Genomic DNA, 25,023 nt, shown 5'->3' on the forward strand with positions numbered 1-25,023 from the left:
GTACACCCTCTCCTGGTACAACCCATACTCCTCTTTAAAGACTTCTGTGCACACTCCAGAGTAAACTGAAGTTTCAGTGACATCAATGCCATTCTCTCTCAGATCTTGCTCATAAAATATGAGATTCCCTTTCTCAAGGTTGTCAAAAGCCAGTTTACCGAGTTTTAAAAGGAATTGCTTGCTGTATTCCTTAAAATTAGTTTCATGGTTTTTCATATACTTGTCATTTTTTAAACTTGTCTGAAAGATCAGGAAGTGTGTGTACATTTCAGTCAGAGTCCTTGGAATTTCTCCCTTGTCATTCTCACTAAAAAACCTCTTAAGCACAGTGGCTGAAATCCAGCAGAACACAGGTATGTGGCACATGATGAAGAGGCTCCTTGATGATTTCACATGTGTGATAATCCTGCTGGCCAGGCTCTGATCATTAAATCTCTTCTTGAAATACTCCTCCTTCTGGGCATCACTGAACCCTCGTATCTCTGTCACCTGGTGGACGCACTCAGGAGGTATCTGATTGGCTGCTGCTGGCCGGGAGGTTATCCAGAGGAGAGCGGATGGGAGCAGATTCCCCTTAATGAGGTTAGTCAACAGTCCATCCAGTGATGATTTTTTTGTTACATCAAACCAGCTCTCATTGTTCTGAAAATCCAGAGGAAGGCGACACTCATCCAGGCCATCAAAGATGAACAAGACTTTGTACCTAAACAGCTCAGAGGATTCAAATGATTTCAGTTCTGGGGAAAAGTGGTGAAGCAGTTCAATCAGACTGTATTCACCCTTAATCAAATTCAGGTCCCGGAAAGGAAGAGCAAATATGAAGTGAACGTCCTGGTTTGCTTTTCCTTCTGCCCAGTCGAGAATAAATTTCTGCACAGAGACTGTTTTCCCGATACCTGCCACCCCTTTAGTGAGTACAGTTCTGATAGGTGTCACACGCCCACATAACCGTTTAAATATATCTTTGTACTTGACTGTAGTATCTCCTGTTCGCATTTTCTTGGATGCTGTTTCAATCTGTCTCACTTCATGTTCATCATTCACTGCTCCAGTCCCACCTTCAGTTATGTAGAGTTCTGTGTAAATCTCACTGAGAAGTGTTGGCTGTCCTTCCTTAGCTTTCCCTTCAAATACACACTCAAATTGCTTCTTAAGTTTACATTTGATTTCCTGTAGCATGAGCTGTCCTGAAAAGAAATGAGAGAAAATGCACTAATTCTCATCGTGATCCTGACCAGTATGAGAGGAAAAATATTTTCCAAAAACACACTTCTTCACACATACATATCTAGATATTTCCCTGTGACTGTAAATGTGAAATTGAAAGTTTTATCATGCGTATTTTACTGGAACACCGCATACAGGACCGTGAATAAGCCTTAGGCTTTGTTTAAATGTTTAAAGCCATTTATCTGGGTAGTAAGTGTATATCTGCTCAGAACCAAAAAAAACACAAAACCCCTTTTCATTTCCCAAACCTCTCCTCAGGGGCACCACAGCCAGTCCATGTATTTGTTAAATTTCACCACCAGCTCACTTCCTTCATTAAATAAATTAGTTTAAAATAAGATACTGATCAGCCACATGAGGTGTGTTAGTGGTCAAGTGAAAAAATACGTGGATATACTGCACGATTTCTGCAAATATTAGGGTGATTTTGGGAGAGGTTCTGAAATGGCAAACACACTTTGACATACATATAATAGTAGATCTACACCAACATGAAGACCATTTAAACATCCTTTTCTCTGGCTGCCTAAGACTTTTACACAATATTGTACATGAACATAATGTTATAAAGCTCTTACTCTTCTCCAGCAAGTCAGCAAGATCATTTTGCTTCATGGTCCTCAGGATGTACAGTGTGATCTTCAGAGCTACCTCTCTAACACTGGTCTTCTGCATCTGACCATCACAGTCCAGGTCATTGTCCTCCTCCAGCTGAAGCTCAGAGCATTCTGGGTAATTCTGATCTAGGTGCCTCACAAACGTCTTCAGTTCGTCCTTTAGAAACTTCATGGCTTTTTCCTCTAGTGACTAAAATAAACAGTCACAGTTAATTATTGCTACTTACACCAAACCTTTTCAGAGTTTCACTTGTGAATCATAGTTTAAAACATATTTTCTTTAACATGATGAATTTCTTATTATACAGCTGTATAAAATCTAAGCTAATTCACATAACAGCCAAGAAAATATATATCAGCAATAAATACAAACCTTCAATATGGATGATAAACCCGATTTATCATGTAGATCTGAACTGTATTCTTCCATTTGGTCTCTGTGAATTAGGCAGAAACATAAAGACATCAATTTATCTACATAAATGTAACAGAGACTGAAAAGTTCCCCATTAAAATTGCTGTTACTGCAGATAAAGAATAACATTGTGGTATATTACAACACCAATTCCAAAAAGTTGGGACATTGTGCAAATTGTAAATAAAAGCAGAATGCAATGATATGGAAATCTCATAAACCTGTATTTTATTCATAACAAAGCATAGAACACATATCAAATGTTTAAACAGACATTTTGCTATTTCATGAAAAATATTGGCTGATTTTGAATGTCATGACAGCAACATGTCTCAAAAAAGTTGGGATCAGGGCAATAGGAGGCTGAAAAAGTTAGTGGTACAAAACCCCAAGAGCTGGAGGAACAATTTGCAAATAATTAGGTCAATTGGCAACAGGTGAGTAACATGACTGGGTATAAAAAGAGCATCTTAGAGTTGCAGTGTTTCTCTGAAGTAAAGACTGGCAGAGGGTCACAATCCCCCTAATACTGCACTGACAAATAGTGGAGCAATTTCAGAAAGAAGTTCCTCAGTATAAAAGTGCAAAGAGGTTGAATATTTCATCATCTACAGCACATAATGTAATCAAACGATTCTGAGAATCTGGAGAAATCTCTGTGAAAAACCGGACTAGATGCCTGTGATATTTTGGCCCTTAGGCAGCACTGCATCACAAACAGGCATGATTCTGTAATGGAATCACTAAATAGGCTCAGGAATATTTCCCAAAAACATTGTCAGTGAACACAATTCGCGCTGCCATGCACAGATGCCAGTTAAAACTCTATCATCCAAAGAAGAAGCCGAATATGAAGATGATCCAGAATCACCGACGTCGTCTCTGGGCCAAAGCTCATTTAAAATGGACTGCGGCTGAGTGGAAAACTGTTCTGTGGTCAGTCGAATCTAAATTTGAAATTCCCTTTGGAAACCAGGGACACCATGTCATCCGGACTAAAGAGGAGAAGGACCACCCAGCGTGTTATCAGCACTCAGTTCAAAAGCCAGCATCTCTGATGGTGTGGGGGTGCATTAGTACATGTGACAGGGGCAGGCTGCATATCTGGAAAGGCACCATCAATGCTGAAAGGTATGTCCAGGTTCTAGAGCAACGGATGCTCCCATCCATACGACGTCTCTTTCAGGGAAGAAATGCATTTTCCCACATGACAATGCCAAACCACACACTGCATCCATTACAGCATGATAGATTCGTCGAAGAAGAGTCCGGGTACTGAACTGCACAAAGAGACACAGCAGGCAGGAAGGACAGTTTTCTATGCAGCCCTTTGTACTCGGTGACATTTAGAGTCATTCACTTGATTAGCAGAGCTAAATACCAGCATTTGATTCACTATCCTCAGTCAGGAAACTGGTTAAATAGCTTGTTAGTTAAATTCAGCACCTACAGGGTTACCCCCCCCCCCCCCCCAGAGTGAACACACAGCTTCCTATGCAACCAGCAAACAGTGAATCCGCCCCCCACTACCCCACCCCCCGATAAGGCTCTGCTTTGCTTATCAATGGAGCCGCCTGCTCTGTGAGCGACTGGCCCACGGCTGCGCCGGCCTGGGACTCGCAGGTGAGCAGGGAAAGTCAGACGGGGGGGGGGCTCCTATCAGCTTGTTGTCTGCATCCCTGCCCCCCCGCTTCTGTACCAGCTGGTCCCCAGGCCCCCACTAGCTGGGGCAATATCGCTGCCTAAATATACTTAAACATTAAACGTGTCATCATCCTGCACATGTTCTCCATCCCAGTGGACATAATGTGCATGATGTCATCAGTGTGCACCACTCCCTCTGGAATGTCCTACTGTCTTACAGAATACTAACCGCTTCAGGGATCACCTTTTGTCTGTCAGCCAGCAGCAGTGAGGGAAAACATACACACAGCTGTCCATGAACTCAAGTGCTGGTGATGCTGCCTCAAACCTTCAGAATGTTCTTATCCCATTAGGATGTGATGGGGATGTGCTGACCGGGGACAGGGGGAAGTGTGAGAGCGGGTGAGAAGGGGAGCGAGCAGTATTAGCGGAGGCAGGCCTCTCAGCTTACACCACCCTGCTGTCGGGGCCCAGCGCCCCCTGGTGTCCATTATCATAGGCGCAACCCAAGACAAACACAGTATCTGCCGGTGCTATAGAGAGATCAGCACAAGTTATACACACTGTGACGAGCTACAACACAGGCTGTAACTCTGCCAGGGGCTGATCTGGGCAGCTAGAGGCACATCGAGGAGGAACAAAGGATGGGGGGGCAGTTTGACTTCCTCCTGACCTGGCGGGGCAGAGTCTGGCAGAGGAACACACCTGACCTCTTATCTGCAGCTGCATAACTGTCCCAGCTGCGCACGCAGGGCAGGCAGCCTGAGAGCTGACAGGGCCTGAGGGGGCAGACGAACACACCTGACACCAAGTCTGTCTTGTATGAACTTTGATTAATTAAAGCTGAACTGCGTTAGCAGAATGACATGAGGCTATGTTTAGAGATGCCACTAGTTTGAGTCTGACGTTTCCGGGAAAGTCTGGCTTTATTTAGCTACTTTCATGGAATATCCCCTTGTATTTGTATTTATCACTTGAATGTAGTATTACATTTGCAGTGTTTCATTATTCTTTTATTGTCATAATTACAGATCAAATACAAGCACAATCAAGCAGGACATGGGAACAAATGAAGTACATACACAATATTTCACATATTTATGTATTTTCATCATTGACTCTGTGTGTGTGTGTGTGTGTTTGTTGATTTTATGTATATCAATGGCGAGGCCATGACTGAACCCATTTCCATGGCCGGACACTGATTAAGTCTGTGAGCTAATCCTCGTTTACGCAGAACAAACCTGCTCTGAGCAGGTTTGGGGATTTGGATGTGCTGCTATGACAACACATCCAGCAAGAGTTTCGAAAAACCATGCCAAGTGCCCCATGTGGCCGGCGTGTACCAACTACCCCAGGCGGCTGGCGTCTGCCAAATGCTCCAGGTGGCCAATTTGCACTCTACATGCCGGGGGGGCAGAGAGCCTTGGGAGTTAATGCTCGCTGTATCTGGAAAGGGCCCCAGGGGCCCAGGTGGTCGGCATGAGCTCTATCTGCTGGGGCCCTCATGGTTAATTTGCCCCTCTGGTCTGGTCCATAACTCAGCCAAGGCTCCAGGGGGCGATATCTTTAGTTTTGTCTGTATTCTATACGGTGGCGGCATGGTGGTGCAGTAGTTAGCACTGTTGCCTCACACCTCTGGGACCCGGGTTCGAGTCTCCGCCTGGGTTACATGTGTGTGGAGTTTGCATGTTCTCCCCATGTCGTCGTGGGGTTTCCTCTGGGTACTCCGGTTTCCCCCCACAGTCCAAAAACATGCTGAGGCTAATTGGAGTTGCTAAATTGCCCATAGGTGTGCGTGTGTGAGTGAATGGTGTGTGAGTGTGCCCAGCGATGGGCTGGCCCCCTATCCTGGGTTGTTCCCTGCCTCGTGCCCATTGCTTCCAGGATAGGCTCTGGACCCCCCCACGACCCAGTAGGATAAGCAGTTTGGAAAATGGATGTATTCTATATAAATAACATCAAATGTTGTTTATATAGAATACAGACAAAACCTTTGTTTAAATTCTCAAGGTGATGGAATCTGTTAAAGGTAAAAATTGCTGCATTCATTATAAATATTTTTTTTCCTCATAGCTTGTATGCGTCTCTGTGCCATTTGACTGAGAGTCTGAATGTCATTAACAGTGTTTGTTTAAATGCACATTTACCTTTGATCAGTAGGAAAAGGTCCCTCTCTGAAGTTGGGTGGTTCATGAATTGACCTGTCACTCTTCAGGGAAACACAGCTGGGTACAGGGGAGTCTGCTCTCTCCATCAGGACACTGTGGGCAGCGAGAGGAAACAAACCCTCATGGTATAAATATAATTCATACAATGGGGACGGCATCACACTGCTGTTTAGCCTTCTGCTCTGCCTTCATGCACTTTGATATGCTGGGAAGCTCTTGATGTAAACAGGCTAGTATACAAATAGCTTTAACGTGAAATAAATTGTCACCTAAAAATTTGATTCCTATATGAAAGGTTTAGCATCACTGTTAAAAACCCCCACAACTAGACTTGACTGATGTTCCTTTTTACCTGTTTATATATGTTTTTGTTTGTTTGTTTAGTTTTGTTATGTGGCCATTTTGTATAGGAGGGATGGTCTGTTGCTCGCCTCTAGTATAAAATAACTGGTTGATTGTGGAAGAAGACGGTGAAGACAGAAGATGGCGAGGTATTTTTATTAAGCTACACATATTAAAGTGCTGCCCACTGACCAGCCCTAGCTAGGAGCCCAGTTTACTTTTATGTTCTGGCCTGACTATAGACCCAGAGAGACATGCATGCTAGTGGGCTGTAACACTGTTACCTCTCAGGGCTCTTTCTGTTACACCCCACAGGGGGGCGCATTTCAGAAGCAGCTCCTCTATTTCCTCTCTCCTTGTCCATTTTTGTGCTGATCCAGACCAGTTGATTCCTGCTGGGGCCTCTGTGAACATGAAGGGTTAATAGATACATCCTATAATCTTTGAATTGTATTTCATAATACCATTGTGATTCTCATTAGTCATTATTATGAAATGTTATGTCACATTATGCAAATGTGACGACTTCAATAATTCAAACTGTACTGCACAATAAAGAACAACTTTCCACACTGTTGTTCCACCAAATTTAGTATTTATCGGTGTTCGGTCAAACCACACAACCGCCGGTGTGTGTTATGGTAGCATGTTTCGACAAGGGAGCAGAACCCGTCAGAACATCGGATCCTGCTCTTCCACTCCCACCTTCTCTGCACTCCATGTGCGCATCTATGTAATAATGTTCTTGCAGCGATCATGTGTAACCTATTTTGAAATTTACCCCGAAAAAAGATGCTATTTTCCGATTGGCTATTAGGTGGCTGTTAGCTCTGTATAACTCGGGACAGCTATGAACTCGGCGGAAAACTCCACTCCGATTGGCTACGCCACGTCCATTAACCTTATATAACGGGACGCCATGGTGGGGGGTTATTCCTTACTTCTCAGCGTGAGAAACACAAGGTATGACGTGAGAACTGGTTGAAATGCGTGTGTCTCATGGTCAATGAGTGGGACCTGATAGCCCTGTGAACCGTAAGTGACCAATAAATGTCAATGTAACTGGATTATATATACTCCCTTATATATTATATATACATTTTAAAATTCCATACTTGGGGGGGTCGGGGCATCACGTCGGTAATTTCATCAAAAACATTGACAAGTAAATTTAGATTTTTTAAAAATATATTACAGGCCAATTTGCTGAAATAAAAAATACATATAAAAAACATACAGTCACGTGAGAAAATTAGGACGCCCCATTAAATATTTAGTTCTTTATTAAGAAATATCAACATATCAGTATGAAATCTTCTTTCAAGCTATATCTGTAGATAAAGATGTAATTACATCATCTACGCAAAAACAAGAAACAAATTCACCTATTTATGAAAAGAAATTGACGAAGATGCTAATTTCCACTGAGGAAAAAGTTTGGACCCCCTCACATTCATCACTATTTAAAATGCCTAGAGTTAGATTCAGGTGGCACCATATCAGGTGAAGATGGTTAGAACATCGTTACAGAGCTTTTTGGTGGAGCCTGTCTTATTTAAACCACAGACATTTAGTCTGGTTTGCCCTTGATTGTGGAAATGAGTGATATCACCATGTGAGATCCAAAGAGCTCTCTGAGGCCTTCAGAAAGAAGCTTGTAGATGCATACGAGTCTGGGAAGGATATAAAAAGATATCAAGAGAGTTTGAAATCAGCCATTCCACTCTCCGGAAAATAATTTACACAATAATCCACATTTAAAACAACTGCCAGCAGGGCCAGGGCAGGCTGTCCTAGCAAGTTCAGCCCAAGAGCAGACAGCAGCATGCTGAAAGACATCTCCAAAAATCCTAAAAGGTCATTACGGGTCATACAGGAAGCTCCTGCCACAGCTGATGTCAAGGTACATGCATCTAGCACCAGAAAGAGACGCACAAGTTTGATTTAAATGGGAGCTGTGCAAGCAGGAAACCCTGCTGTCAAAAACACATCTGAGCAACATTGAAGTTTGCCAGAGACCATCAAGACACAGACTGGGACTTAAGGAACAATGAGCTATGGACAGATGAATCTGACATTGAATTAGTTGGGCGCAGTAAGAGAATGTTTGGCATAAACCAAAGAGCTTTTGAGCAAAAGAACCTCATAGCAGCTATGAAGCTTGGGGTGGAAATGTCATGGTTTGGGGCTGCTTTGCTGCAGCAGGACCTGGCCAGCTCACCATCATAGAATCCACTATGACGTCTTCATCATATCAGAGGGTGCATGTGCCAAGGAATGGCTTACAAGAAAGAAATGGAGAGTTCTGGAATGGTCAAGTCAAAGCCCGGATCTGAATCCTATTGAGATGCTGCGGGGTGATTTGAAGCAGAAGTGCATGCAAGACACCCTTCAAACATCACACAGCTTAAGGAATTCTGCATTGGGGGGGGGGACTTTCTGCCAGTCAAATTAGAGATTGATAGATGGTTATAGGAAACGTCTCGTTGAGGTTATTTCAGCAAAAGGGGGAAATACTAGCTAACTTTTTCCTCGGTAGGAATTGCCATCTTAGTTAATTTCCTTTGTTAAATGAGTGAATTTGTTTCTTGTTTTTGCATAAGTGATGCAATTACATCACCTTTATCTACAGATTTGAAAGAAGATGTAATCTTGATATTTCTTAATAAAGAATAAAATCTTTCATGGGGTGTCCTAATTTTTTTCACACGACTGTACGTATCCACACCTGGAAAACACCAAGATCAAACTCCATACTTTTATTTAAGTAAGTCAATCATGTATATTTTACTATTGGTTTAATCTGACGAGTATAATCTTACCTGGCAACAAAAATATCTTTCTATTTTTCCAGAATCATATTCGTATTTCTTGACAAAATGGTTACATGCCAGCTGTAATTTTTTTTCTTTGTAAAGTAGGAAAACTGACGTTGGCAAAGTCCATTATCCCGGACAAAATGGCGAATCCTGGTTTAAGTCGCTTTCACTATTATGGGACGTGCGGCATGGTTTTCATTTACGATAAAAAGTTATTCCGCTAAGAAACTGGCTAGTTGTTTCTCTGCTGGCAGTATTAAAACTATATCAATTATGGACTGAAATCCATTATAGTTTTGTCTAATATCGCCGGTGCCAGCAGTACCACCTATTTTGTAAGACAAAATGCACTGGGTAACCATGCACTTCTCTCATAAATATTAATGAGACATGTCCTACCACTCTGCAAAAAGGAAAATTTTTCCTAATTTTTTCCCCCCCGCGAGCGCACGAGGCAACATGGCTGCATCTAGCAGCAGAGCTCCAGAGCCTCTGGAGAACCACGCGGCAAAAAAGGCTCGTACACAATCTTCCAAAGTTTGGGAATATTTTAGTCATGACACCTTTTCTGTACTCTACCGTAGCCGACGTTAATGAAACTGTTTCATCTGTTTTATATTTTCTTAAGTTTACTTATTCTGTCATGTAAGACTTAGACAAATTATGATCGTTTACGACTACTCTTACATACTGTAGTTTAAATCGTTCCTTGCTCACTGAAGTAATCTTAACTAAAAGCTACCTTTGCTAGTGTTTGTTAAAAACAAATTTCTCTAGTTATGAAATCATTCCATGTTTTAGCATCTATTTCAACATTAAAGTCAAATTGGTGTACTGAAATCCATCCATTTTTCCAAACCGCTTATCCTACTGGGTCGCGGGAGGTCCGGAGCCTATCCCGGAAGCAATGGGCACGGAGGCATGGAACAACCCAGGATGGGGGGCCAGTCCATTGCAGGGCACACTCACACACCATTCCCACACACTTGCATTCCTACGGGCAATTTAGCAACTCCAATCAGCCTCAGCATGTTTTTGGACTGTGGGGGGAAACCGGAGTACCCGGTGGAAACCCCACGACGACATGGGGAGAACATGCAAACTCCACACACGTGACCCAGGCGGAGACTCGAACCTGGATCCCAGAGGTGTGAGGCAACAGTGCTAACCACTGCACCACCATGCCACCCAAAGTTGAAACAGGTGCTCAAAAAATATTTTACAATCTCACAATTTTAACCAGCAAGTTCTCTCCTGGACACACACACACTCAATTAACCACAACTGCTCTGCTTAGTGAAGCACAAATACGTGGCACCCGTGTCAGTGTGATTGCTTATCATTTAGCACTGAATGAGTGCAGTGCGCGGGTGTGGAGGTGCAGTGAGTGATTGCTTACTATTGCTAACCTCTGTGTTATGACCTGATCGTACGATCCTCTTGTGTGCCACTACCCCTCATGTGATCATCTGAAGCCACCTCTGAGTATCCCCGGAGTTCGCTTTGCTGCCGCTGCCCCCTAGAGGAAGCTGGAGGCTCAGCTGCCTGCCGCTAAGTCTCTGGCTGGGACGTTCTTCACCCTCCAAGGCCTTTTCTGGAAGGTGATGGAGGATTTAACAGTGAATGACTCCCCAGAGGCTGCCCAGTTGTGCACACAGCTTCAAGGGGGGTATGCAGCATTCGCCCCAACTTCACCACCACGTGAGCTAGACAAAATAGCAGAGAACCCTGCATTTCAGGGACTTTGTGGGGGTTCAGGGACAGTTAACGCCAGAGATGGAGTGCAGTGTAGCGCTGAGGTACCGGCAGGCAACGCAGCAGGTTGGACTGATGCTAGCCTTGTAAATAGTTCTCCATGGTCACATGCATTGTAATGTCAATTATGGTGTTAAATATTAATATGTGTGTGTGTGTGTGTGTCTGTGTGTGTGTGTGTGTGTGCGCCCACCGTACGTTAGGAGTGTGCGCATTAACGGGCACGGTGGGCAGTATGAGTGCGTTGTGAGTACGATTGACCCGGGTGCAATAAAGGCCACCTTGTGGTTGAAACCAGAATTATCTCAGTATCATTAATAAGCAGCATGGCTCCGTCACACACGCTGTTCAAGAAATATGTTGCTAAATTCGTTTTTCCCAACCGACCAGGAAAGCTGCAGTTTTACAGGCTATTATGAAGGTGACTGTAGGAATGAAGACGTCTTTCTGATAGTCACGCAGATGACTGTGGTTACAACACGCAGTATGTTTTACAGTGTCTTTGGAGTTGGCTTAAAGTAAAAGGCGGGTAAAATGGACTATTCTGTTTTTATATATTGTATATTAAAATAAACTGATTTGTGTTCATTATAATTGCGCTCTGGGGTAATGGAGTTCCACGACGTCAGTTTTGCTTATTTACAAAGAAAAATATAAATATGGTTGATATTTAATAGTTAACTAATTTCTAGAATATGGCCTATAAGTTATTATATGAATACGGATGCTGAAATCCGTCTGCACATTTACTGTACATGAGTTCCCCATGAACCCCAAGCCGAATATTTACGCCCCGATGCCAATGTTCCTTGAAAAAATCAACCCCAGGTAAACTTCACCTATAGCCCCGGATCTTTAAATTGGTGGAAACTGTTCCAGCCAAATGCGTGTCAAAAAAACTTTGTTTAGTAGGACTTCTCACAAAACCAATAAATTAACCAGTTATTGGGGTGTGTTACATTTTGCACGCTATTGAGATGTAGCTTACATATTTTTGTTGGACAAACTCACTTTGTCCAAACTATACCTTCGACCGCCTCCATTTTTATAGACGATTATGAAAGTGAAAGAATTTCAAATGCATTTTATATAACCACACAGATCACGGAAGTAAAATGTAAAATTTAAGTACGTTTGGGATTTACTAGTTGTATAATTACTGTAATAAGGTACGTCTCATATTAAAGATTCCGAAATCCTTCTAAATTAGTGATGGGAATTCCGGCTCTTTTAAGAGAGCCGGCTCTTATGGCTCCCAAGTGGCTCTTCAGATTTTATTTGGTGCTTAATATATATTTTAAGAAAAATAATGTAAAATTATTAGTGAAATGAATTACTATGGTTGGAAATCACGTGCAATCATTTTAGCCAATTCCTCATCAATTGTTTTCTGTTTTACTGGAGTCATAGCTTTTTGCACAAACTGTCTCATAGAGCTCTAGGTTGTAGGTCTAGGTGGTTGTGGTGCTGTACTGGATGACGGTGTAGACACTGACAAACTGGCACTTTCAACAGTTGCAGTAGACAAACTGTGACTTTCATTAGTAGCAGGTTCACTTGCTTGCCTTTTTTCTTCCCACTGCACTGATGGATGTACAGTTCTCAGGTGCCAGTGCAGGTTATTTGTAGACCCTGTTCGATATGAGATTTTAACCTTGCACACTCTACATTACTTTGTATTATCAATGTAATTGAAATGTATCCAAATTTCACTCCGTTTCCTGCAGTCACTCTTTTTGTCGTGCGCGTCTCCTTCCTGTTTCTTTCTCTGTGCCTGCGATTGCTGTATTTGTCTATGGGTGCGTTCGACTTCACGCAGCCGTTTGCAGCGCTGGCTTAAAGCAATGCATTCTGGTCCTGACGCAATGCATCACGGTTAAATTGTTTTTGTCCGACAAAACATCACCACCTGTGACCATGTCACATGGTACAAAAACCTCACGAGAGCAAGGCGACATAATAGGCCGTAAGGTGAAGCAGCTTTTCGTTTCATTCCGTTCCCATATATGGGGCACTACATTCTTTTTATTCCAATAAAAGGATCAATTGGTATAGAATGAAAAAATAAAAGTTCCCCATATATAATCCAGCAGTTATTTTTTTACAAGTGTATAAATTTGGCAATAGTCCCATCCTCGCGTAATCATTTTTTAAAGGTGAGAGATGCGGCTTCGCGTCACGTGCTTGCCGCTAGACCAATGAGATGGCATAACGTCGGAACGACATGTAAACATGGTCCAAGATGGCAGCGCCCTTGTCGTCACTATCGAGTAGCGAAGAGGGTGAAATTATTGTCAGACCTCCACCAAAAGTCAGTAAAAGGGTTTATAAACAATGCATCTCACGTCCATAAAAAAAGAAGAAACGAAGGATTTTACACGCACACGGTGGGATACATTTAGAAACTGCATCAAACGGTGGCTTGACTTGCTGGGTGAGAGTCAGAAAATAGCAGAAACATACAAACATTGTCTAGAAATCGAGTTTGACCGTGTGCCCGAAGACGCAGGGTTTCACTCCACTTGCTACCGGCGTTTTATTGACAAAAAGCGCTTGGATGCGGCCGAGAAACGAGTTTCACGGCGCCCTGAAGCTGGTGATGATCATAACACAGACCAGTCTGTGTCATCGGGAAATAGTATTTCGTCAACGTATTGCCCAACAAAAAAACTTAGGTCCAGTACCGGACTGCCGATAGCTTGTTCGGGTCCTGTACTTCCTGCTTTGTGCATAATTTGCAAGAAAACGGACAAGTACATCACTGTGGCAGGCAAACGCCAGAAGGACAATCTTTCACAAGCGGAGACGCTGTCGGCAGGTATAAAGCACACGTTTGAACTTAAAGTTATATGCCATATACTGAGAACCAGAACTAACTTTCAAATACATCAATATTTACATTACATGTACATTATAATGTTTATAGTGCAGTCAGTTTTTGCAAACACATATGCATGAACAGTGAGAACTGTTATGTTTTTTTTAAATACATATTTATTACAGGCCAGTTGCTCAAAGCAGCTGAGATGAAGGAAGACACTAGCATTCTTGTGCATATTAAAGACAAAGACCGTGTGTCTCTGGAAGTACGACATCACAAGTCCTGTTACAGACAGTACACCAGGTTCTTGACAAAGTCTACTAGATTCCATGCTGAATCCTTTTGACTCACACCAAGATGGCATTGTGTGTCTTAGCTCTGGAATAGTTGCAGCTAAAGAAATTATGATGGATTTGCTCACAGCTTCAGAAAAGGGGGAAAATGCTGTTCAGGAATTTATGGACCAAAGACTGCTATCACCATCAGTTGACATATTTGCCCCCATCAAAAAACTAAAACTAAAGACATTCAGTGATCAAGCCAAGACAAAGAAGAAATCTGCAGCAGGCAAGGAAGTAATTCTACGTGCAGACAAGAAGCTTTTCTCCAGACTGCTCGTCATAGGTCAAAGAAGAAAGATAGACTTGAGGGAAATTCTCTCCTACTCCTTGGGAACTGTGTCATATCCTTTATCAAGTGCTGATGGTTCTCTTGCAAAAACAAACAAATCAGCTCTCATGGATGTTCTGGAAACCAAAGGTGGAGACTGTTTAGTTGACAGAGTACCAGTAAATGGAGCTATACTTTTTGATGGCATGGCAGTCATTCAAGCCATTCAGTCCATACCAAGTACCTTCGGGGAGCTTGCTGACACTATTCTACAGTACTTAGTCAAGCTTGCTCTCAAGCACAACTGTACACGGATAGATTTTGTGATAGACAAGTATCCAGAAATTAGTATTAAAAATGTAGAACAATCACGCAGAGCTGTTGGTGGCACACAACAGGTAAAAATTTATGGACGGGATCAAAAGACACCAACACAATGGAAGAAGTTTCTGTCGGATGGGACAAACAAAGAAGCACTGGCAGAATTCCTCTATGTAATGTGGCGAGACGCTGATCTTACCATTTTAGGTAAGGACTTACATTTATACATAACACATGGAGACCTGTGTCACTGCATGGCTGTAACAGAGGATTTACAAACTGTCAGTGCTGTTGAAAATCTGACATGTGATCATGAGGAATGTGACACCAGGTTGTTTTTTCATGCAAAACATGCTGCACAGGAACACCAAACTGTAGTCATCAAGAGCCCTGATACTGATGTGGCAGTGATTGCATTAAGTCTGCAGCCAGATTCACCATGCAGATTGTATTTTTTCACTAGGGTTGGCAACAAAACGAGGATCATTGACTTATGTAAGGTGTCATCAGCTCTCGGCAACAGTGTATGTTTGGCACTTATTTGGATCCATACCTTCTCAGGCTGTGACTCTACAAGTGCCTTTTATGGCAAGGGGGAAAAAAAGTCATTTTCTGTTGCTTGCGAGAAAGAGGAATACCTGACTGCATTTATAAATCTGGGTAGCAGTTTTAATTTGGACCAGTCTACCTTTGAAGTGCTTTGCAAATATGTCTGTCACCTATATGGCCAATCATGTGCTAAAAGTCTGAACGATGCACGATACAAAGCATTCTGCATGGCATCATCAGCTTTGCCAGAACGATCCATGCCTCCGACAAGTGATGCTTTGTACCAACACTGCAAAAGGGCAAACTACCAAGCAGCCATAATGAGACATTCTCTGAAAGGTAAAATGTGTGCCCCTTCACCTGTTGGCAATGGATGGCACCTCGAGGATGGGGAGTTAACAGTGACGTGGATGACTAGAAATCCAGCCCCTGATAGTGTGTTGCAGGTTGTCCACTGCAGTTGCAAGCAAATGTGAGACTGGAAGATGCTCCTGTATGTCTGCAAATCTGTCCTGTACAGATTTATGCCGCTGTCTCAATTGTACAAATGTTTTCCAGGAAACACAGGAAAGAGCTACATGTGAAGATGGTTCTGATAAAAGTGATAAGGATAGTAGTGATGAGTAAAGGTGATCTGTGTCACAGGTTACTTGGATTTGAGCTGTAATGAAGCCGCTGTAAAATGTTTAATATTTGTCGTTATTGAAAAATTAGTGCAGCAGTCCAGCATTTCAAGTCATTTTAGCCAACTTGGACCAAAAACTGTTTTTATCTTTAATTTTGTGTGATTCCTAAGTGCCTACTGAACATTTTGATAAATAAAACATAACAAAAATGTTTAAGTTTCAATTTGTTCTTCAGTTTTATTTGGTGCCAATCGGTGAAGTTGAAGTGCGTTATAAAAAACAAATTGCATTATTTCATGGTCTTCCTTCAAAATTGAGTTGATTAATGCACCAATACTTGTCTCAGATATGTAGCTACATGTATAAATGTGGATTTGACATATATTTCGTTTTGATTAAATGCGTATTAATAAAGTTACAGGCCAAACTAGCAGCATGAGATTTTCGTTTTTTGTAAATTCCTAATTATACACATTTTTGCATCCTGACAAAAACTGCAGTATTTCTTGTGGAGAACTTTTAACATAGAAGCCATAAGACTGTTGTCTATCCAGAAATTCATTAAAAACGTAGTGCCCAGACGTGGGAACGAAAAGTGATTTCTAGCCACTTTTTCTAGGTTCACCTTATGGCCTATAAAACTTAAAGCCCAAGTCGAACGCACCCTGCATCACCGCGCTCCCCGTCCTGCTCAGAGCAGACGCGCATCGTGTGGTTGACCAATCCGTGCAGCTTGAAAAAAAAATAGAACTAAAAAAGCGGCTCTGACTCCGGCTCACAGGCAGGAGCCGGCTCCTCTCGTTCACTTCAAAGAGCCGACTCCGATCGTTCACTTCAAAGAGCCGGCTCCGAGAGCCGTTTCGTTCGCGACCGACACATCACTATTCTAAATGAGTTCCGTGGGTATAACGTGATTCAACAACGGAATCAAACAGTTCCGCCAAAAAAACGCCTCAAAAAAAAAAAAAAAAAAAGAATACGAAATATGGGGTTTACTAGCTACAATTTGCACGGTATATAGGTCTATTTGTTTAAGAAATTCACCTTTTCCAGTTCAAAACATTTTATATAGTCGCACAGGTAATGGTAGCCACACAACTGTTCATGAATATTTAATATTGCAGCAATTGTCATTTCAGGGTTACCGTACAGTTGTTGACTTAAAATGCTGTGCTATAGCCTAATATGAACATAAAACAATTACATCGCTTAAAAGTAAAACTACAGTCAAATAGATTCTTCTATATTGTATCTGATCTTTTAAAATAAACTGATTTGCGTGAATTATAACAGGGCTCCGGGGTAATGGCGTAATTGCAACGTCTGTTTTCCTACTTTACAATGAAAAATTGCTAGAAAGAGTTAATATATTAATACAGATTTGTAGAAAGATTTCAAAATCTTTATGAATTCCCCAGGAATGTCGCGGTCGGTGAACAAGCGTAAAGACCAATTCCAGCCAAAGACGTTTCAACAAAACATGGATCAGCTGGACACAAAACCACTAAACGAACGAGTTATATTGGATTTCTTACATTTTGCACGGTACTGAAATATGCAAATATTTGTATAAAAAAACTCGGCTTCTCCAAACCACATTCGACCGCCGCAGTTTTTACAAACAGTTGTGGAAGTAAAAGTTCAAAAGCATTGGATATAGTCACACGGGTAACGGAGGTTAAAGGTAAAATATAAGTACATCTGGAATTTAACAATATTAATATACAATTGCTAGAATTACTGCCATTATTAATACAGATTTTGAAATCCTTCTGCACATCTACATAAGTTCCTTAGATATAAAATGATTAGAGAACATCACTGACAGTTCCAGAAGAGAGCTTAAAAAATTAGAAAAAAAATACAGAATGACAAAATTAACGAGTTATGGGGTTTACTAGCCTACAGTTTATACGGTGTATAAGTCAATTTCTTTAACAAGCTCACCTTTTCCAAACGACCCTCGAAAGCTGCAGTTTTACAGACAAATGCGAAAATGAAAGTATAGGAGCATTTTATATAGTCGCACAGGTAATGGTGGCCGCACCTTAGTTCATGAATATATAATACTGCGGCAATTCTCATTTCAGGGTTACAGTGCAGTTGTTGTTATATATCCTAATTTATGCATACAAGTAGTTACATCTTAACGACTACGGTCAAATCACGCGCGCTTTACGTAACATTACGATATCAAATGGGAAATAATACTCTAAGCGATCGCGCATAGAAAATGGCTCAAGATTTACTGTCATATCTATGAAGTGCAGGATGCACTAAAATAAAATGTTCTTCTTTTCCCATAATGCAAAAAACAAGTTATATACTATCTGAGCGTTAAAGTTCTAAGCAATTTCCAGACAAAATTTAGTCAATTGTACCATTTTCTAGTGATTGCACTTCGAAAGCTATGGTTCTACGTGAATTTGCTTATATGAGCCAAGTTTGACAGGACACATCCCAGAATTTTCCCATAGTGTATGAACAAGCCTTATACCCTCTAAAAGGCAAGGTCCCAAGCTATTACCAATACACATTTTGCTTAACATTCACTGAACCATTTTCAAGAAAAGGTACTTTGAAATCTGTGTTTGTTTATTTATTTCAGTTTTTAAGTTTAACAGACCTTAACTCCCATAATTTTCCCATAATGCATCAACAAATATTTTTGTGGTTAAAATTATACATGCAGTTGTAGTTATTATTAGATTCTCCTTTTTAAAACCTTCAAATTAATACATGGTTTTTTTGGAATCGGACAAAAAATGACCGAGTTACATCCGTTAGAAGTTGTTTACATCAACAGGGCTTTATAAAATCGAGTTCTATTGGTTCAGAGTGATGTCATTGGAAATTCTATGCAAATTTTTAGAAAGCAAGCGAGTCTCGCTTCACGGTGAAACCAAACAATCAGTGGGGAGATTCCCAGTCATGCAGCGAGTGAGTGGAGAAAAACAAGAAAATTTAAGATAAAGGACTAATTTCTGAAGACAAAGCCCGTACAAAACATTTAAATTATGATGGTTCAATGTATTTATTTGCTATTTTGATTATTGGGATCGATAGGTGATGACTTAATTTGACGAAAATTAACATTTTTGACTCTAGCTCATAATTAGTCTGTGCGCATTCCGACTCATTTTGTCAGCACGGGTCACAAATTTATTGGTCACTGGGCGGAGCCTAGTGGGCTATGGTGTCATTGGTGGAAAACACTTCAGGGTAACAATTTATTATACGAGTCATTTAAAAACCCAAATCTAAAACATCAGCAATTCATCACATGCAAATGTTTCACATAAATTAATAAATGTCTTAAGAATTTGTAAATGATTTCTTCATCATTGACTACAGGATTAGTAATCATTTAGGAATGATGTGTTTATGATCATTTACCCTTTAAATCATTTATAAATGTTTAAGGTTTTTACAAATGATTAGTGAACCCTTAACTACATGCTTATAAATAGCTTATTAACAATATGCGAATGATCTGTTCATCATTAACTACAGGCTTCTAAATGTCTAAATGTGGTGTTGTAAATCATTAGTTAATATTTAACACTTCCCTCCCCTTTCAACAGACCTCACTATAGTCTGTTTCTTAGACACTTTGATCTCATGTAGCAGCTGACCGATAGCACCTTCAGGGTCTGTGTAAATGGTTTTCGTCGTAGTGATGGCGATGTTTATTCTATTCCTGGGGGGGACTCCAACAATGGAGACAGTGGTGACTCAGTCTGATTATAGTGCTGCATGATGAGCCCATAGGCAGAATATTTGTTTGCTCCCGGGGGGGCAAACAAAAAACATCTACCTTATGTGTCAAGGCACGTACTGATGCACACACAACCTGCCATTTTCTCTGCCCATATGCAGTGTTTCATTGTACTGATGCACACACAACCTGCCATTTTCTCTGCCCGTATGCAGTGTTTCATTGTACTGATGCACACACAACCTGCCATTTTCTCTGCCCGTATGCAGTGTTTCATTGTACTGATGCACACACAACCTGCCATTTTCTCTGCCCGTATGCAGTGTTTCATTGTACTGATGCACACACAACCTGCCATTTTCTCTGCCTATATGCAGTGTTTCATTGTACTGATGCACACACAACCTGCCATTTTCTCTGCCCGTATGCAGTGTTTCATTGTACTGATGCACACACAACCTGCCATTTTCTCTGCCTATATGCAGTGATTAATTTGTGCTGGACCTCAGCTCTGGGCTCGGAGTCGTCTGCGCTCCACCCCCTCAAACGCGACACCCAATAGAATTAAACTTAAGATGCCTTTGAGTTAAGCTTTGGAACAAATGCAAATTGAACTAAAGAAATGTATATTTATAAAAATGTTTGTGTTGTATGATTTTTTTGACATTCATCCAAATGTACGTTTCACTTACCTGACTTCTATCTAACAGGTGACAGGGCTGTCCGGGGATTGTGTGTTAGTACATGCTCTGTGCTGATGCATGAATGCTGCGATACCATCTAAGCACAGAGGACTAAAAACAGGTAAATCCTGTAAGTTAAGATTCTTTAAGTAACTATAAATTTCACCACAGTTCTTGGAAATTAAACAGAAAGCTGATCAGTCCTGGCTAAAGATTATGTCTGAGTTCCGAACACTAATAGGAAGTTTATTCCATAGCTGTGGTGCTTTATGAGCTAATGCTCTTCCCCCAAAGGTAACATTCTTTATTCTGGGTATGGATAGAAGATCTGCATCTTGTGATCTAAGCGTACGATTCTGAATGCAGTTGCAAATGAGGTCACTCACATACTGCGGTGCAAGACCATTTACAGCTTTATAGGTTAAGAGCAGTGTTTTGTAGTCAACATGAAATCTAACTGGCAGCAAGTGCAGTGAAGATAAAATTGGGATAATATGATCATATTTTTTAGTTTTGGTGAGGACTCTGTCTGCTGCATTCTGGACTAGCTGGAGTTTATTTAATGATCTATTTGGACAGCCAGAGAATCAGACATTACAGTAATCAAGCCTGGAGGGAATAAACGCATGAACCAATTTCTCTGCATCTTGAAAGGAGAGCGTGTTTCTTAACTTGGCAATATTACGCAGGTGAAAGTAGGCGGTACGGCTAATGTTAGAAGCATGTACATCAAACAAAAGATCAGAGTATAGAATAACACCAAGGTTTTTAACAACAGTACTTGGTGTAATAGATAGTCCCTCCAGATTGACTGTGATGTCCGATAGTTTACTTCTGGTGGCTTTAGTGCCAGTAAGAAGAACCTCAGTCTTGTCTAGGTTCAGCTGGAGGAAGTTGTCTGACATCCACTTTTTGATACACATTAAACATTCTTCTTTTGAGTGAAACCCATAGAGTCTAGTATATTTGCAAAGGCTATTGTCAGGGGATCATGTTCGTTGTCTACATGAATATTAAAATCCCCCCACAATTATTGCTCTCTCAGTTGAAGTAACCAGGTCTGAAAGGAATTCAGCAAATTCAGCTCAGAATTCTGAATAAGGACCCATTGGACGATACATTATAATGAGGGGGAGAGACAGAGTTTTAGATTTTGAACAGATGCTTGAGATTTTGAGGAACAATAATTCGAATGATTTAAATTTAAATCCCGTCTTCTGCATTATTGGTAGTGTTTTTTCATAAATTGCTGAAAGCCTCCCCCTTTACCATGGAGTCGGGGTCTGTGCTCATAACTATACCCCGGAGGTGTCGCCTCATTTAAGGCTAAGTACTCATTAGGTTTTACCCATGTCTCTGTTAGACAGAGCAGGTTTAGGACGTGGTCAGAAATGATTTCATTTAGAATAAGTGCCTTAGTCGTTAGTGATGTAGTATTTAGTAATCCTATTTTTAGCTTAGTGGTGCAGGTGGTCTGCATCAGCTGTATTTTTAGTTCGGGGCACAGACACAATGTCAGTATGGTGGCACCTGGGTGACGACTCAAGGCAACTCGCAGGCGGCCGGTTTAGGCTTTCTGCCTGTGGCCAGGCCTTAGCTCCGGTTTGTCAAAGGCCGCCTAAACCTGCACCTGCATAAAGGCTTAAAATGTAAGACAGGAGGATCTGATCCAGGAGGTCAAGGACATTAAATCCCCTGCTGGTCATCTCCCCCCCCCCCCCCCCCAATTGGCACTGTATAATTTATTCAATTCTCTATGATTATTGCTTGCTTTAATTCTGCGGTATTTATTTACATTCACATTGAACTGTATATATGAAGCTTTGTGTCCAGCCCCCTATTTCTCACTGTAGAACCCCCCCCCCCCCCGCCACTTTCTTTGTGTGTCACACTGTCTGGAACGTTATGTCATGTGACTGTATATCTGTTTCTGGTTGGTTTGGCGATAAAGCCCTCTTGAGTTGTGTTGATTCTGCGGGGTAGATGATGAAGTAAAAACAGACCGACACAGTACAGATACATTGTAATGCTTCTCTTCACCGACACTATTTTGCTCCCTATTACTTGAAGGTCACAGTGTGAGATCAGCTAATGTGCAGCACCCCTGGAAGAATGCGGTAATATGACTGCGTACGTCTCAGACGTAATTTCATGTAAACATGCGTATAAAACAATGGCATGTTATGTACGAACATAGCGGACATGCCTCAACCCGCAATCTGCATGCCAGAGGAGGGCAGAATGGCAATTTACCTTTTCCTACTCATGCACATGTATTCATGGGAGGATCAGGCTAAAAGTGGGAGTTTTGCCCAAACACAAGGGAGGAGATGGTCAAAGAGACACGGGTTACGGATTCTGCTGCATGTATGAAAATTTGGTGGAAAGATAACGTCTGGTTTCTGCTGAAATTCCTTTGCATGTGACAAGCAGGTATAATCCAGGTAGCGCTTTTTCATACACAAAAAAATCTGGAAGAATCGCCCCCCCCTTCCCAATCCACGAGCACATTTATCGAAACATAAAACACACAGCACATTCCATTAATGTGTAAGTCATATGTGATGCCGAACTACAGATTACAAATGTTTTGGCAAAATATCCTGGGTCTGTCGATCACCAGGCCCCTAGTCGGAATTTGCAAACGGTTGTAGATTTGCTGAGCTGCAGTCGTTGGGTTGGTAACTGACTGTTAGGGATACGCAACGTCAATTTAATTATAATAAAACATATACGAGCACGGTAGCATATTGACTAAATATGACAAGTGCTGGTTGTTCTAAATGCTTGCAACAGTAGTTGAAATGGAGCTGGTGGGCAAACAAATTCCAATAATTTGTTGTGGAATAAATAAAAAGATGCTTACCACATAACTATGCATTTCCAAAAGCCCTTTTGCTTAATCTGTAGTAGACAGCACTGTTTCAGAAGATGAAACTGCACTGAAAAAATTAAAATCATTTTACGATCACTAGTGCACGATGATATAACGAAATACATAGATAAGTGTATACAGAGTGACAAATAATCAACACGTCATAATTAATAACCACAGTCAACATAAGATCAGAATATAAAGTATTGGAGAATTTCGCAAAATTAACACACATTAACATAGCTTGTTAATTAACATGGCTTGCCTGTGTAAATGTTTCAGAGATGGTATATGTGAGAAGTGACATTGCAATGTAACAGTAAATGGCAAAGTTCAGTTCATAAACAGTCTGCCCTACTGTAAGATAAATTTCATAGAATTAATCAATATAGAAGTGTCATGGTATTTCAGTGACCTCTAGTGGTTAATCTTGAACTGCAGATATATGAGAGGGATTGCTGGGAAAGTGAGTACAAGATATTTATGTTCCATTCACAATTTAATGTGTGGAATAGTGCATGGTGGTGCAGTGAAGGGTATGTGAGTGTGCCCTGCGATGGGCTGGCCCCCCCATCCTGGGTTGTTCCCTGCCTCATGCCCATTGCTTCTGGGATAGGCTCCGGACCCCCAGCGACCCAGTAGGATAAGCAGTTTGGAAAATGGATGGATGGAAATCTGTTTCACCATCATCATACCATATAAACAGGGAAAATGTGAATGACTAACATTTCAATTTATTAGCCACAGTTATGACTGTTTCTCTTCTGAAAAATCAGGAGGAAAATGTAGAGTTAATGAGCATTTCAGATGATGGCCAGAATGACGTGATTATATCTCATACCTGAAACTTCTCAGTGACCTTCTCACAACATCAACTCCCTGTTGTAAAACCAATATGATTCTTTGTGTCTGTTGCTGATGCTACTAAATGGAAATATGCTCCAGTGAAAAAAATAAACTCTGTTGTAGGTACTTAAAAGCCTCGTGAACACAGATGGGGATCATGTGGATTTGTCCATCCAATCAGATGTTGCATAATTTCACACTTAACAGAAACCCTGACACATGATTTCACTTCTCTGTTTTATAGATGGTAACTCCTGTATTAATGCTGAGACCATATTACTGCACTGATGATGGCAGAGTTGGTGATGATGGTAGAGATGACTGAAGTTATGACGGCAGTGATGATGATAGAGGTGATGTAGACAGGTGATGGAGATGATGCTCATTGTGCTGATGAAGCAGATAATGGTCATGACTGTGGTCCTGTCTTTGCTGGTCTGTGTGCCTACAGAAATGGTTTTGGTCGTAATGATGGTGGTGTTTATTCTGCTTGCTGTCCAGCTGCCCCGGCAGTGAGGACGTTACTGTGGGGATCCCTGAGGGGGATCCCAGCCCTGACTTCCCTCCTGGGGCTGCTGCTGTCTGCTCTGCACTAGGGGCCTCATCTTATCTGCTCCCTGTCGGCTGTCTGCCCCCCAGGACCTGTTTTCATCCTGTACGTGTTGCATGTTGAGCCATGTAGATATTCAGCCCTTCCCTTCATCAGAAGGTCTCATTTTTACACCACATCTAAGGTGAATTACACAAGTTATTAGTTTGATTACCTGAAATGTTGCATATTACAAACAAGTTGTCGGTGATTAAATTGCTGCTTATCTGTTAGCAGTCGGTGTAGAAGCGCAAAAACACCTTTAAACTAGCAAGATAATTACATTGAAAATTATATTCTAAAGAACATTCATGTCTCACATTCTTTGACTAAGAACTCCAGTAATGAAGAACGTGAATCTGGGACCATTTCATTTGATCATTTCCAAACCCA

At 41.4% G+C, this 25,023-nt stretch overlaps 1 protein-coding gene across 1 annotated transcript in view; it reads right to left on the bottom strand.

The window, feature by feature from the left end:
• Positions 1 to 25,023, bottom strand: part of LOC125724951 (NACHT, LRR and PYD domains-containing protein 12-like) — a 195,503-nt gene that overhangs the window by 116,107 nt on the left and 54,373 nt on the right. The window contains exon 7 of the mRNA XM_049001442.1: positions 6,057 to 6,170. Coding sequence (XP_048857399.1) covers positions 6,057 to 6,170 — 114 coding nt within the window. The remainder of the gene's footprint in view (positions 1 to 6,056; positions 6,171 to 25,023) is intronic.

The sequence above is a fragment of the Brienomyrus brachyistius genome, unplaced genomic scaffold (genome assembly GCF_023856365.1).
Source record: "Brienomyrus brachyistius isolate T26 unplaced genomic scaffold, BBRACH_0.4 scaffold58, whole genome shotgun sequence".
Taxonomy (NCBI): Eukaryota; Metazoa; Chordata; class Actinopteri; order Osteoglossiformes; family Mormyridae; genus Brienomyrus; species Brienomyrus brachyistius.